Source organism: Patagioenas fasciata, chromosome 22 (genome assembly GCF_037038585.1).
Source record: "Patagioenas fasciata isolate bPatFas1 chromosome 22, bPatFas1.hap1, whole genome shotgun sequence".
Classification (NCBI taxonomy): Eukaryota; Metazoa; Chordata; class Aves; order Columbiformes; family Columbidae; genus Patagioenas; species Patagioenas fasciata.
In genome coordinates this window covers 2,197,064-2,211,044 of record NC_092541.1, presented here as the reverse complement: position 1 = coordinate 2,211,044, position 13,981 = coordinate 2,197,064, and the positions used below count along the sequence as shown (strand labels likewise).

Genomic DNA, 13,981 nt, shown 5'->3' with positions numbered 1-13,981 from the left:
TTTCACAAAAAAAGGTAAAACTGCCCCAGAAGGGCGGGGGGGCGGGGCCATTTACAAAAACAGCCAATTTCCAGGCAGGTATTTACATCACCACCATGAAGAACCATTTTCTTTTAATCTCCGTGTCCACTTTGCCACCTGAGATTAAAAGGTTTGGCTTATTATTTTGTTTATGCTTCTTTTTTAATCTTTCCAATACTGAAAGATGTCAAATAATTGTTGAGAATAAGCAAAAATAGTTTCAAAAATAAAACATTTGTCCGAAACCAAGCGTTTACACACCGAAACGTCCGTGCCGGTGCATACCTTATCTCTCAGCGCGGCCACAGTCACTCACGATTTGTATCACACGGGGTGGAAGGTGACAGGGCACAAAAATGGGGAGAAAAGCGTTGAAAATGGGTGTCCCTGGGCTCAGGAGGAGCCTTTGTTCCCTCAATTTGTGATGGTGACACCGCTTACCGCAGATAAATTAATAACGAACTTTGGTCTTGGGCGAGCGGAGAAGGAAAGCTGTGCAGCTCTTTTCCTTTAAATTGCTTCTTTTGTGTTAATTACGCAGCCAAATGGTATTTTCTCCCGACTTCCACATGAATCCATGTCCAGCGAACCATCCTGTGGGATCCCCAGCTCCGATTCCACTTGCTTCGTTCAGACGGTTATTTCTGCTCCAAGATGTGCCAGGATGTCACCAACTTCACCAAAACTACAGCGGTTGGAGAGCTGCCCAAACCCACGGGCTCTCCCCAAACTCTCCGAGTCCCTTTGGGCTTCGCGGGGTACAGTGAAAACAGAGAAAAGAAGCAGCATGAGGCGTTTGGATACGGAGAGAAATAAATAGCTCAAATGAAGGTAAAATCAAACACGAGACGGGAATAATCCTTCCTCAGGGTGACCTGGAATAGAACGCCGATCTCCACAGGACACAGCACCCGACTCGTATGAAGTTGAACCAGGCATTGAAAGAAGAAATGCCACCAAAATAAAATAAATATCTTTTTCGTTTTTCTTCCAACCACCCTTTTTAAAAAGAATAAACCCCAACCCTAAAACACACCCTAAAATAATGACTTTAAAACTTCCTAAAACCAAAAGCAACTTATGAGTGGGGAGAGGGGCAGAGGAACTCGGATGTTCCCAGAATAACCTTGGTTTCTGTTTGCAGCAGTCTGGGGGCTGCTCCCACACTTGGCTTTACACCCATTAACTCTAATGGGGCCATTAATACTCCTTAATTAAGAATGAGTGCAAGTGTCCACAGGACGCGGTTGGGAACCGGCTTGCTGAACAAGCTGCTGGCGCTTGCACCGTCTGTTCAGACTTTGGAGACTCTTGGAAACACTTTTTTCTCTCCAAACGCACCCCGTAAAACTCAGCGTGGCAGGTTTGCAGCAAACGGCTCCCTCCTTTCAACCTCCGGAACCCGCGGGTCCTGCGTACGAGCTCATCTTTTCGTGATACTATGAAAACTAATTGCCAATTAGAGCAACGTCCATGAGATCGTCATCTTCTTCCCCAATTAAAAACTCGGGGCTGGGCCGGGCCGGTCGCTCGGCCGCCAGGATGGCGCTGCTCGTCATGGACAGGGGCTGCTCGGCTGAAATCGGGGACTTGGACCAGCTCTCTGGCTTCATGCCGTGAGATTTCTTCTTGTCTCTGTCTTTATCTCGATCTCGATCTCTGTCCCGGTCTTTGTCTTTCACTTTTTTCTTCTCTTTTTTGTGCTTCTTGTGTTTTTCCGAGCTGTATTCAGGCAGGGGCCTGATGCCGTCGTCGGAGCTGGGGCTGTTCTGGTAGGATTTCTCGGCAATGGAGGAGCCCGACTCGCTCTCGCTGTCGATGTTTTGGGGGGTGTACGCCGGCGATTTGCTGTGGCTGGGAGAGCAGCGCTCGTGTTTGGGGGTGGATCCGCTAATGAGGGGGGACCCGTAGCTTTTGGAAGAAGCCATCTGAGGCCGCAGGCCGTCCCCGCCTCCCTCCCCGGGTTTCTGCAAGGTTACTTTGGCTTTAATGCTGGGGGAACCACCATCGTGTTTGCTGATGATAATTTTGGCCACTCCAGTGCTCCCGACGTTTTTGGAATCTGAAGTCTTCTTGGAAGAGTCACCAGATCCTCCAGAAACAGAGACTTTCGATTTCTCTTTGTCGCTCTTCTCACGTTTGCCCTGGAAATCACCTCCGGACATGTTGTGTTTGGAGGACATCGTATGGCTTGAGGAATTGGAACTTGGCCCCATTTGTCCATCCATGGGGTCATCTCCACCAGGCCCACTAGTGACAACCCCGTGTTTCAGTTTGTCTATGACCGCAGTCAGAGATGGCTTCTTGTTTCTGCTCGGAGACTTGCCTTTGGAGCTTCCATGCTGGTTCTGAGATGAAGACATGGAAGACCCGCTGGATGAAAAGGAAGATGAAGATGCTGTTGACGAATTCGATGAAGGAGGTGGTTTCTGTGACATCGAGCCAGAAGATCCCATTCCTGAAGACGATTTCATACTCGAGCTTGATCCGGTCCCAGACATATGGGAGCCTCCAGAACCCGAACTGATCGGTGACTTCGCTTTAGATGACGGCGGAGTATTGGGGACAGGTTTCATGGGAGAAGCAAGCTTGTCAGAACCTCCCGAGGGTCTGGAATGAGACGGAGAGATGTTTGGTTTACTCATGGAAGGGTTCATAAGTGATGATGGCTTTCCTTGAGGTTTCATCTTGGTGCTTCCGGAGCCACTGCTGAGGCCGTGTTTGGTGATGGGGGACGATCCGGACTTGCCCACCGACTGAGCCGAGCTCTTGGACTGACCTGAACTTGAGCCGCCTTGGCCTGAGTAGAGGCTGCTGCTCATCTTTGAGCCAGACGACCCTTCCGATTTGCTGCTTTTCATTTTGCCTGAGGTTGAAGAGGAGGAAGAGGAGGAGGAGGAGGAAGAATGGCTATGATGGCTTTTGCTGCTGGAGGAGGTGACAGAGCCACTGCTCGTATACTGGCCATGTGAAGACGGTTTGCCGACAGTCACTGTTCCTTTTGGGATCTGAATGGTTATTTTTGGAATAGGAGGAGTAGCTACACCAGGAGGAGTCTGAGATCTGCCCGAACTCCCAGGAGATTTGGACCCACCTGTGCTTGCTGGTGGCGTGAAAGGTCTGTTTGATGAACTGTGAGACGGTGATTTCCCATCTGTCTCCTGCTTTTTTCGCTTTGGAAGTTTCTCTTTACTTTTACCATCGCTGGATGGCGTCCGGCTGCGCTTCCCTGGCTTCCCGTCTATCCCGGGACCTGCCATGTTACCCCCAGAACCGTTCCCCTCCTTTACCCGTTTCTGAGACTTCTCTTTTCCTAAATCCCCTGCGTTCAGTAAAGGGCTTTGACCTCCACTGTGATGCTCCATGATGTCAGAGGACCCCAGAGCTTTGCTTGCAGCTGCAATAATACTAAAATCTACCGTATCGGACTGATTGCTCCCCTTAAACTTATTTTCCCCCCCATCAGCCCCCAAGACTTGCACCCCCAAAGTAGTTAGAGCCTGGGATGCATAGCCCTTGAAATCATCAGTGTCTCCGCTCTGGCTGCTCTCATCAAAATACTCCTCCCCAAAGCCACTTTGACTCTGGCTGTTGAGCAAGTCAGGGTTGAAATCTACTCCATCGGGAAAAAAATGGTTTGAAGAGTCACTGTTGGGGCTCACAGCAGCGTCTGCTATCAGGTCTGCTGGGTCTGTGTAGGGGTTCTCGCTATTGTTTGTCTGAAAAACATCGGGGTCAAAGAGGGCACTTTGTGAATGTCCTGAACTAGAAGAGTCTCTTACGGGAGTACCGATGGGCGGACAGTCCTCGGTAGCGGCGGGGAGCTTGGAAGCCTCCTCTGCTATATCCGAAAGGATATCGGTCACGTCGGCTCCGATGCTGTCCGAACTGGAGAGTCGAACCATTCTCTGAATACTGGGCTGCGAGTGAGGTATCGGCTGCGGGTAGGTGGTGGGAGGAGTGCTGCACTGGCTGGGTGCTGGGGTAATGTGAGGGGTGTCCAGGGCATCTGCAGTGATGTTGACATCGAAAATGGGATTCTGGGAGTCAACGTCCATGGAGAAGAGCTCCCTCTGGAAATCATCCTCAGTCTGATGCTTGGGCTTGTCGGCTGGCATACGGGATTTTTTTTTCTTTTGCTTATTCCCCCCAGGGCCCATTTCCATTCTGGGGGAGCCAGAGGAAGAGTTCTGCCTTTCGAGGGGGCTGCTCCCATACAGAGTGGAGAAATCCTGAGGGGGATTCTCCTTCAGAAGGTTCATGAGCATGGGGTGGTTCTTGGTGTTGCTCGCCGGTGAGGACACGGGTGGCGGCGTGTGATGGGGAGGGGTGGGACTCGAGCCAATGGTCGAGCCCACATTCCCCGTGATCTGCAACAAACTAGTGAGGATCGGGTTCTGTGACACCTTGCTGAAGTCCTCCCCGTGGCCCATCGAGTCGTGTCTTTCTTTCATGCTTAGGCTCATGTTAAACAAAGTGGTGATGGGCCCCCCGGGAAAAGTGTTTGTCGGGGTAGTGGTACCGCTCATGGGGTTGCTGCCCGTGGTCATGCCATACCCGGGGCTGCTGGCAGGGGGAAGGTTTTTCTTCACCATGTCCTCGACTGTCTCTGCAATGAGGGACAAGGCCGGTGTGTCTGCTTGGATCGTTTCTGCTTTTCTACGAATTGCTCTCATGGTGACCGGGATGGACATGCACCTGTAGGACACAAAACCGAGGGTTTAGCGTGCATTGTGCTGCCCTTTGAGATGTTCACTGAAGACGTTTTAACAACCTTATCAGACGTAAAGCAAGCTGTAAGGTTCCTAGGCACAAGAGAGCAACAGGTCCAGGCACTGGAAATTCCCTGCTGTTCTATTCTATTTACACTTATCACGCTTATCTAACCAAGAGGCAACTGAGCCTTTACACATTGCCTTGCAACCGCAAAGGGAGAATTCATCAATTATTTCACTCTAATAACTAATAGTTGGCAGGTTATCATCTTGTAGTTAAAGCACTGGATGCAATCTGGGTTGTTACTCTGACTGTGCCAGAAAACCCCTTTGTCTAAGCTTGGCAAACCTCATTCCCCATAAAAAACAATGGTAATGCCACATTCTACAGCCTGCAATGTCCTGAAAGAAAAAAAATAGCAATTCTCACTCAAAAAGCCTGTGCTGTGTCCTGTTAACACTCTGCTGTGTTCTGAATAGCGGCTGGGGTGGAGGAACCTTGATAAAAGGCCTCTGTAAATGACAAACTGCAGGGGAGCTCTGCCACATTTCACAACCAGCTACTGGAGAAGGCACAGACACCTCGGACACGCACCCAAAAATAAGTAGCTATGGTTCAATGCCTGGAATGGAATTTTCTATAGGCCTCCCAGCTTTCTTCTCTTCCAGACAACCACAAAATTCACCCACAGACAGAAGAGCTCTGAAAACACCAGGATAAATACGAGATAGCTCATCTGGAGTGCACGGCAGCACAAAAAAATGCAGCTTACCTTTGAACAACTTTGGCAATGAAATCATCTGTACAGATAAGAGCATCGGACAGCCCTTTGTACAGCTTACAGTTCACGTGGGTAGAGTCCTGCACGTCCATTACCACTACAAGAAAAGGCGTTTGGAAGAGATTAAAATCCTGGTTACGGTGGAAGAAAACCCTGTCTGCCTCCCCAGAAACACACTCGTGCTTTTCCCACTTACCGCACACGAGGGAGTCGTTCACAGGATGCTGGAAGGACACACTGAAACAGGAGTCAGAGAGAGGACAAACTTCAAACTGCAGGATTCCAGGGGAATCTGAAAGACAAGAGAACTGTTCAATTAGGGAACACGGAAGATGAACCAGCTTAATAACCCCATAGAGAAGTAAAAACTTTCACCAAAAAAAAAGGAAAGCAGCACAGGCCTCATTTCTTATTATTAAATTATGCAGTGTTTCTTGTCATCCACACATCATATTCCACTTCATGCGGTACCCACCTTCTTTTAAAACTGTTCGCTTGACACAGCTGCCGATCAGCGTGTTGTACGCCACCTGATGCCGGATCAAATTGAGGATGAGAGGAACGCGACCAGGGTGCTGGAAGGCGATTTTACTAATCAGGGTTCCTTGAAGGCTTCTTCCATCTGGGAGAGGAGCATCTTTGTTCAGAAAGTAACAGTGCTGCTGTCCTGGAAGAGCCTGACAAACAATTTCTGCTTTATTCCAATCACTGCTGGGTACAAGGCAATAACAGACATCGAGGAAGGAGAGAGCCGGCCCCAGGTCCACGTGACACCAAACCACCTTTATGGCTAAACGTGACAAACAACGAAGACGCTTTCATTCCAATCTGAACAAGCAAAACACGATTTCAGCTCCTCAGAAGCAGTAATGCCAAATGGTTTTCACTGTCCCCGCTAAAACTGCTCCATAGGGTAGAGCATCCCCTCCAAGGAAAAGGGGAATCCTCTGCAGTTAATAGATCTGCCATTGACAAATTTAAGAACTCTGATTTCTCCCAAGGGACGCGGTTTGTTCAGCCACACGTTACAGTGTGAGCAAGAGGAAGGGACAGAACCTCTGCTGTCATTCCCACAGCAACGGATTTTACACTACCTGATTTTCCCAATTACTGTGGTCATGTTTGTATCTGAACTCTAATGCTTGGATAGCGCAGGTTTTGCCTATGAATAAACACTGTACCCATTTCCTTTATCCTACTAGAAAGACACCTGAAATAGATGAAGAACCCCAAACTGCTCATCTACAGGGATAACGACCCGGTTGTAACAACATACTTACTGCGTAGAAGCGCATGTTGTGGTTTAAAGGCAGAGGATCAGCCTCCTTGGATAATTCAAACTGGGTGATCAGCTCATACAAGGGCACAAACGTTGGTGGTGTGTCGAACAAGGGAATACCTGCGGGAACAAGATGGCACAGAACAATTACACCTGCAAGCCAGAAAGAGATGGTGGGTTAGAGACGGTGTTACTATCTAGTAGAATAAACTTCTCCAGGTTTTACTGGAAATAGCACAAAAACTTGAGCAACTTTTCTGGCTGACTTTAGAAAATTAGCAGTAGTTTACAAATAATAACCGAGGGAGTATCTGTCTGACAGATCCGCAACCCACCTGTGCAGCCCTGAAGCTTCTGAATGAAAGCTCGAGACACCGGAATGGGACGAGGGAATTTCAGGAAGAAACAAGCTGGTAAGTCCACGCTGTTGGCACTGGTGATCGACGAGAAGGACGGAGTGCTGAAACAGTTAATAAAAGATCTTCTTAGATACAAGACATGATTCTGGTTTCTGCTATGAGCACCAGACACCCCACCTACTGTTTGCTCAAATAAAAGCAGATTTTATACCGTCTTAAAAATTAAGACACTCCTCAAGAGCATGGCACGTGGCTCAAATACATTTTTCTTGTCTTAAAGACAGCAACATAAGTGCTTTATATAATGCTAGGACATCACGCAGTCATCTCCCCACAGAACATTGAATGTGGATGTAATCAAGGGCCTGGCTGATGCGTCCTGCACTTACCCTTTGCTGTCAACCGGATGCGAGCCCATAATCAGCGGCGCGATGGGAAGTTTGTACATAGCCATGGTGCCCTCCACTGTTACTGAGACGTTCATACCCAAAGATCGAGGAACTGCAAGAGGAGGCATGAAAAAACCCCAACAACATAAGCTGATAAAAAACCAATGCAAGTTTTATCAATTAAATATTGCTAAGTGAAAATATCTTATTCCTTCCACAAGGAAGAGCTTTCAGCATTCATGCTACCTAATGCTCTATTTTTCTCTTGCAAAGTAGACCAACTGCATAATTCTTTATTCCAAATACATCTGCAAGTTTGTAGCACGCTCTTTATAAATAAAAACAACGATTTTGGACAACTTCACCTTCTTCTTTTCCAAGACCAGCCTCAAGTTTAACTGGTGCTTGGTTTTGTCATTTTAGCACGACACAGATGTCCACACACACGCATAAAAATAATCTTCCAGTAAGATGGCAGAGATACAAGTATGCTCACAATAGAATAAATCTCACATTAATGATTAAATCCATCCCAAGGAAAAAGGCTCAGTCTGCAGTGTCACCGGGGCAGCAGCCCAGTTCAAACCCATAACAGCCACCAGGTTCATGATGGTTGGCTGAGCCACAATTTACACATGGGCTCATCAAACCCCTGTCCTCTCTAAATCCATTTATGATTTTCCTGCGTTACAGGTGACAGCGGAGGGGAGCAAACTGTTGGAATCACGGTTCCTTCTCTCCTTCCGGCAGCAGGCCTCACCAGCTTCTAAAGCCAACCTACCATTATTCTCATGCAAAATAACAGGGGCTCCAGTGCCATCTTCAAATAAATCATAGGGCGAGACGTAATACTTGAGATTCATCAGGAGACCTGTGGGAGAGAAGCTTTTGAACGAGCATCCTGACCATCCAAGTGAACCCCATCATTCTTAACCCCTGTAACCTCCCAATGCTCACCCCGCAGCAGCACACGCTGGGCAGAGCTGCTGCTGCACCAGCAACGAGTCCTTCTCTGCTGTTAGAGACACAGATGTGGCCAACCCCCAAAAATTACCGTCCATGGCTTTGTAAAGATAAGTTGGCTTTCTGGATCATGTGCGACTTACAAATACGCAACCACCTTCTCCTTCTTTTATTTGATTTGCATCTTCCATTACTGTTATCAGCTTATGTGAAGCTACCATCCATAAAGGGGACCCTGAACAAAGTAATGTTAATTTTTTAAGTGTTAATCAAAGATACCTCCGCTCCTGGGGGTGAGATAGCCAACACTGCCATGAAGGATCTTGTCAAGGGGGTTTGCGTTGGTGGCTTGCCTGCAAAAGAGGCAATCACAGGTCTGTAATGAGGCAGAGCCAAACCCGACGCCAAAATTCATGGGCTGATGGCAGATTTTAGCTCAATATACACACTTCTTGGTCACACAGAGGGAACGATCTTAAACTTCACAGTTACAGGTAAAACAAAAGCTACTTTACAGTATGGGTGGTTTATCCACCAAATCTACAGCAGTGAAAGATGGTCAAACATGTCTCGATTTTTCACCGTAAAACACGTTACCACAAATCCATCTACTTATCAACTCTTTACCTTCCTTTCTTTCGATTGAATTCTGCAGTTAAAAAGGAATTGCTCAGAAAGCTCCAAGCAATGTGTACACATATATATATATACATATATATATATAGTTCTCCTGTTAGCTCGGGTCTTCTATAGCCTCAGCATTGTACTTCTCAGCTATAATATCAGACAATGTGACATTTCCTAGATATCCAATATTTGGTATGATCGGAATCAGCCAACACGATGCAGAATTAGTACATAAAAACAAACCACCAACAAAAACCAGCCACCACGTGGAAGTCCTTACCAATACATCCCCGCCATTTTCGAGAGGTCCAGCTCCAAGGACTGCAGAGCTAAATACATTTTAGTTTTAAGTTTGCTGGGAAAAAAAAACACAAAACAAAACAAGAAAAATTGAAAGGAGCCGTTCAATGAAAGCCAGCGCCTGGTGGCTGACAAACTGCAGCACTCGCCAACACACCGAGCATTTAGAAATTACAACTTTTCACTCTGCATCCCCCACTTCCCATGAAATCCTCCCCACCCGCTGTGTGCACACACAAGCCACGCTGACCAGCAGGAGCACACGTAACGAAAATTGAAGCACAGAACTAAAGGCTTCTAGATTGATTTAACTTTATATATGTGCATGCAAATAAATGTATTTAAGACTTACTTGTCTCCTGGTAACTTATACAGGTTCACAAGCCCCCTTAGATGCTTAGAAAATTCATCAAAATTTTTCTCTCTGAAAAAAAGAGGGAGAAAAAGTTAAGATGTATTCAAATTCATAACAAATAAGGTTTTGGTTTAAAAAGTTATGTTAATACAAACACTAAGTTGCTGAACAAAAGACTTTCGCTATATGAAAGCTACAAAATGGCTTCTTCAAATGATCCAACTTCAATAGTTCTGATTAATGTTGTGCTGTGGCTTCCAAGATGCCGTACACAGGAGTCAGAACCAGAAATACCTGAACCAAAGCCAGAAAATCCCCTGGAGAAGCAGAGAGACTTTGTGGGGAAGGAACAGTTACAAAACATTTGGAGTTTCCAGACATAAAACAGCATCGGGTCAATACCGCCTGTCAGAAAGGGCAACAAACAGCTCTTGCTGCTCACCTCAGGTGTTGCACCAATTCCGGACAACTCTAAAAAGGAAAGAAGATACAACGATATCAATGTTGAGTGCAGATATTTCAGTATTTGCGCAGCACAGCAAATGTAAAATATTAGGGGAGTAAAATTTCTGAGCAACAGCTTTTCTTGAGCGGCAACACAATGCCCACACTACACACTGCTACGGTTCTAGTTCTGCTCATCAGCCCCCTCCCCGGGACAAATTCAAGCAATACTATTTCCTCTTAAATGACTGCTTTGAAATGAACTTTTAAAACTACGAAGGCTTAGGTTGAAAACCTATGATCTTATATAGACATTAAAAATGGTCTGTTTCCACAAGAGTGGCTGGGCCAGTGTAGATAGCAAGTTTAAATCTCATACATGTGCCATGAGCAACCTTCTTTCTGCATTCCACGTTTTAGTACTCTCCATGCACAGATCTAAGTTTTAGAAGATTAATTTCCCTATACTTCCTCTAGAAACAATATTCTATCTCAAATAATGTTGTCAGTTATAAAACCACTCAGAGAAAAGGAAAGATCAGTCAAATGGTCCTTACACACGCACCCTACATCAATTATTCACCCAGGAGAACGCGCTACTCCATGGAGGATTTTACTTTCCATTAGAACAAGTGCTTCCAAACTCATCCAGGTGTCACCCCCCAGTTTGTTGGCCATACGTACCACAGGGTTTTCTCCGTGATGAGCCACCTTCACGTCACACAGCAGCCCGGTGGGATCTAACTGCACTTCCACGTAGAACATGTCAGAGGTGATGTAACATTCAGTGCCGTTGGCACTAAGGTGAGATCCAAGGCTTACATACAAAACAAAATGAAAATTGCTGTGAGGTGCGCACAAAAAACCCAGTCAAACCAGCAGTGAGATTACGACGTGCACGGATAAATGGGAAAAGCCATAAAATAAAGGAGACCTACCCGTTTTGTCTGGCTATGGATTCCAAGCGATCCGTCATGGCGGGCAGAGAAGATACTAAACGGAGAGAGCAAAAAACAAGGCTCAGTGAAACAATTCCACATTTCCCTGGCAATAAGACATCAGCATGAAAACCAATCTCAACTAGTTACTCTCTCCCATACCTGCTGACACCTTCACAAGTCAACTACCTACATTATCTGTACTCAAAGTACAGGCAGAACAATCTGCATAGAGAAAACCAAATGTTCTCAGAACTGCAAAGAGAGAATGGGTTTTATTCCGCATGGGGAATTGAATTTACAGTGAAACTAACACAGGCAATTTCGACTGACACCGAGATAAGAGTCCTATGCAAATGTGAGCACATGTGCGCTAGGAACACAGCGAATGACCTGGCAACAACCTCGCTCGCTCTCGTGAGCTGCACTATTTCCATCGCGTACCAGCGTTAAGCAGTTTGTAAAACGCATGCGCAGAATGTACGAACCTTTTAAGGCCTTCTGCAAAGTCTCCAAGCAGCTCACCAGATGTTGGTGCCCCCCAGAGTTCATCACGACTCGCTTTTCCTTAGTCGGAAAGAAAAAGGAACAAAAACATTGTTTTTGTGGATCACTCAGCAAGAGGGAGTTATTGCAACTTTTGATCAGACAAGTGAGGTTTATCTAGGTAATTAAAAGATCAGATTTCATTCCAAAACTACATCCTCATTGTGATTCCTGCAGGAGAACAGAATCCATTTTGGAAGCAGGTAACAAAGGCAGGCCTGGAATTGACTTAATTTCTTTTAAGCAACTTGCTCATCTGGAAGAACAGACTATAGCAACTTTTTAATAGGCAGGAGCTAAGAGTTATACAAGAGACAACACAATAACGAGAGAGACAAACTTTTAACACCACAGTATACACAGAAGCCTTTGATGTCACCCTCCTCTGTCTCCTCTCCCTCCCCCCATCCAGAGACCAATATTTCAAACCCACATTTGACTAAGCCAACACTGAGTTTTGAATATCACTGAACAGGGAGCAAATTACTTCATGAAACACAACATCCTGAGACAGCGAGTGGCAGAACGGTTTGGGCTTCTCAAACCACACGTTTGACCATTTTCCTGGCGTGGAGCTGTGAGCTGCCCCATGTCAATTAGGCTGCAGAGGGGGAGGTTGTAATTAGAGAAGGCAAAGGTAGAACAAACAAACCGACAGCAAAATGACAGTAAAGAGACTTCAGAAACCCCCCTGCTCAAATCCCAACAACTCTCACCATGACTTGACGGACTAACTTCATGGTTTCTGTCCACGGCCTGTTTTGGCTGTACTTTGCGTGAAGTCTTTCTAAGAGGGTACTCATCTTGTTCAGCTTTTCCGTTTCTGTAAGTCAGGGGAATATTCAGAAGAAAGAACGACATGGTTCATTTTCCCCTTTCTATCTGGTTAGACATGTTCACAAAGACAATGCAGGTTTCAGGAACGCTATAACTGGCTTTTTTTTTCTAAGAGATAGCTTATTCTACACTTCATTTCTCAAAAAATCACGGCAGACATCACTGCCAAAATAAACCTTCCCACTGGCACAAGTGGGTCCAAGGCAAACAGATGTCTATGTTTTAACTGCCACAGCATGCAACCCTGCAAACCTTCACCTGCAAAATGTCAAGGTTTGTTTTCATTATTGATGCACGTACAGATCACAGACCTAATGCTCACCATAGCAGATTCAAGCGTAAGAAATTAATAAAGGTTTGCTAGACGTTTTCAGACACTTTGTATCTCACAGTTACATTAAAATCACGGAACATTGGGACTGGAAGGGACCTCTGCAGATGCCCTGGCCCCAGCCCCCTCCCCAAGCAGCTCTCCAGGGCCATGTCCCAACATGTCCCTCCAGCTTCTGAACTTCTCCAGGGACGGAACCTCCATCTCTCAGGCACCCTCAAAAAGTGTTTCCTGATGCCCAAGTGGAGCCTCCTGCCTTTTAGTTTATGCTCATGGCTCCTGGGTCACACCTGGAATGAACGGGGCTCCCTCCACTTTCCTCCCGCCCTCCAGGGATTTATGCACATCGATATATGGAAGAAATTGTTGTCCCTGAGGGAGATGAGAGCCTGGTCCAGGTACCCAGAGAGGTGGTGGATGAACCATCCCTGGAGACATCCCAGGCCAGGCTGAACGGGGCTCTGAGCAACCTGAGCTGGTGAAGATGTCCCTGGTCATGGCAGGGGGGGCACTGGGAAGGTCCCTCTAACCCAATTGTTCTGTGATTTTATGATAAGATCCCATTAAGCACGGTGACAAGCACAGTTCTGCCAGATCTTTGCAAAGTTCGAGCCTCACGAGAATATTCGCCTTTATTTCCATTCACAAACGGAACCAGCCCGCAGCAGCACGACCACGCGGAGCCCCGGCCCGCCCGGCACGGAGCCACCGGCCGCGGGACCCCCACCCTCCCCGGGCCGCAGCCCCGCTGCCGCTTTTCAGAGACTCCTCAGCCCGACACGGAGCCACCCGGTGCCCGGGAGCCGTCGGGGCCGCCCGTCTCCTCACAGAGCTGGCGGGAAGCGGCAGCGCCCGCCGCGCCCCTCCGCCGGCACTCACCCTCAGCGCTGCCCGGCGCCGCCTTCATGCCGCGGCCGTGGACAGGCGGCCCACTGGGGGGGCCGCAGCACCGGCGTCGCGTCGGGCCGGGAGCGGGGAGAGGACGAGCCGCGGCCGGGCCGCTCGCTCCGGCCTCACACGGCAGCGGCCGCCGCCATCGCTCCGGCCGCGGCTCCCGCCCTCTCGCGAGACTCCGCGCCTCTCGCGAGAGGACGG

At 47.5% G+C, this 13,981-nt stretch overlaps 1 protein-coding gene across 1 annotated transcript; it reads right to left on the bottom strand.

Annotated features, from left to right (window-relative positions):
• Positions 1-591: 591 nt before the first annotated feature.
• On the bottom strand, positions 592-13,945 carry MED1 (mediator complex subunit 1). The gene is made up of 17 exons (XM_065856407.2): positions 13,766-13,945; positions 12,435-12,541; positions 11,661-11,739; positions 11,173-11,227; positions 10,919-11,051; positions 10,233-10,261; positions 9,788-9,859; positions 9,416-9,490; positions 8,788-8,861; positions 8,327-8,416; positions 7,546-7,657; positions 7,133-7,257; positions 6,799-6,917; positions 5,994-6,195; positions 5,715-5,810; positions 5,510-5,615; positions 592-4,719 (listed from the first exon to the last, which is right to left on the bottom strand). The coding sequence occupies exons 1-17, from the start codon at positions 13,791-13,793 to the stop codon at positions 1,470-1,472; spliced, it is 4,752 nt and encodes a 1,583-aa protein (XP_065712479.1). The 5' UTR covers positions 13,794-13,945; the 3' UTR covers positions 592-1,469.
• Positions 13,946-13,981: the final 36 nt, after the last annotated feature.

Excerpts from the sequence above, each read along its gene's own strand:
- MED1 (XM_065856407.2), bottom strand. The coding sequence starts at position 13,793 with ATGAAGGCGGCGCCGGGCAGCGCTGAGG. Across the intron at positions 11,228-11,660 it reads TTTGCAGAAGGCCTTAAAAG|TATCTTCTCTGCCCGCCATG; the intron begins GTTCGTACATTC and ends CTCTCCGTTTAG. Across the intron at positions 5,616-5,714 it reads GAACGACTCCCTCGTGTGCG|TGGTAATGGACGTGCAGGAC; the intron begins GTAAGTGGGAAA and ends CTTTTCTTGTAG.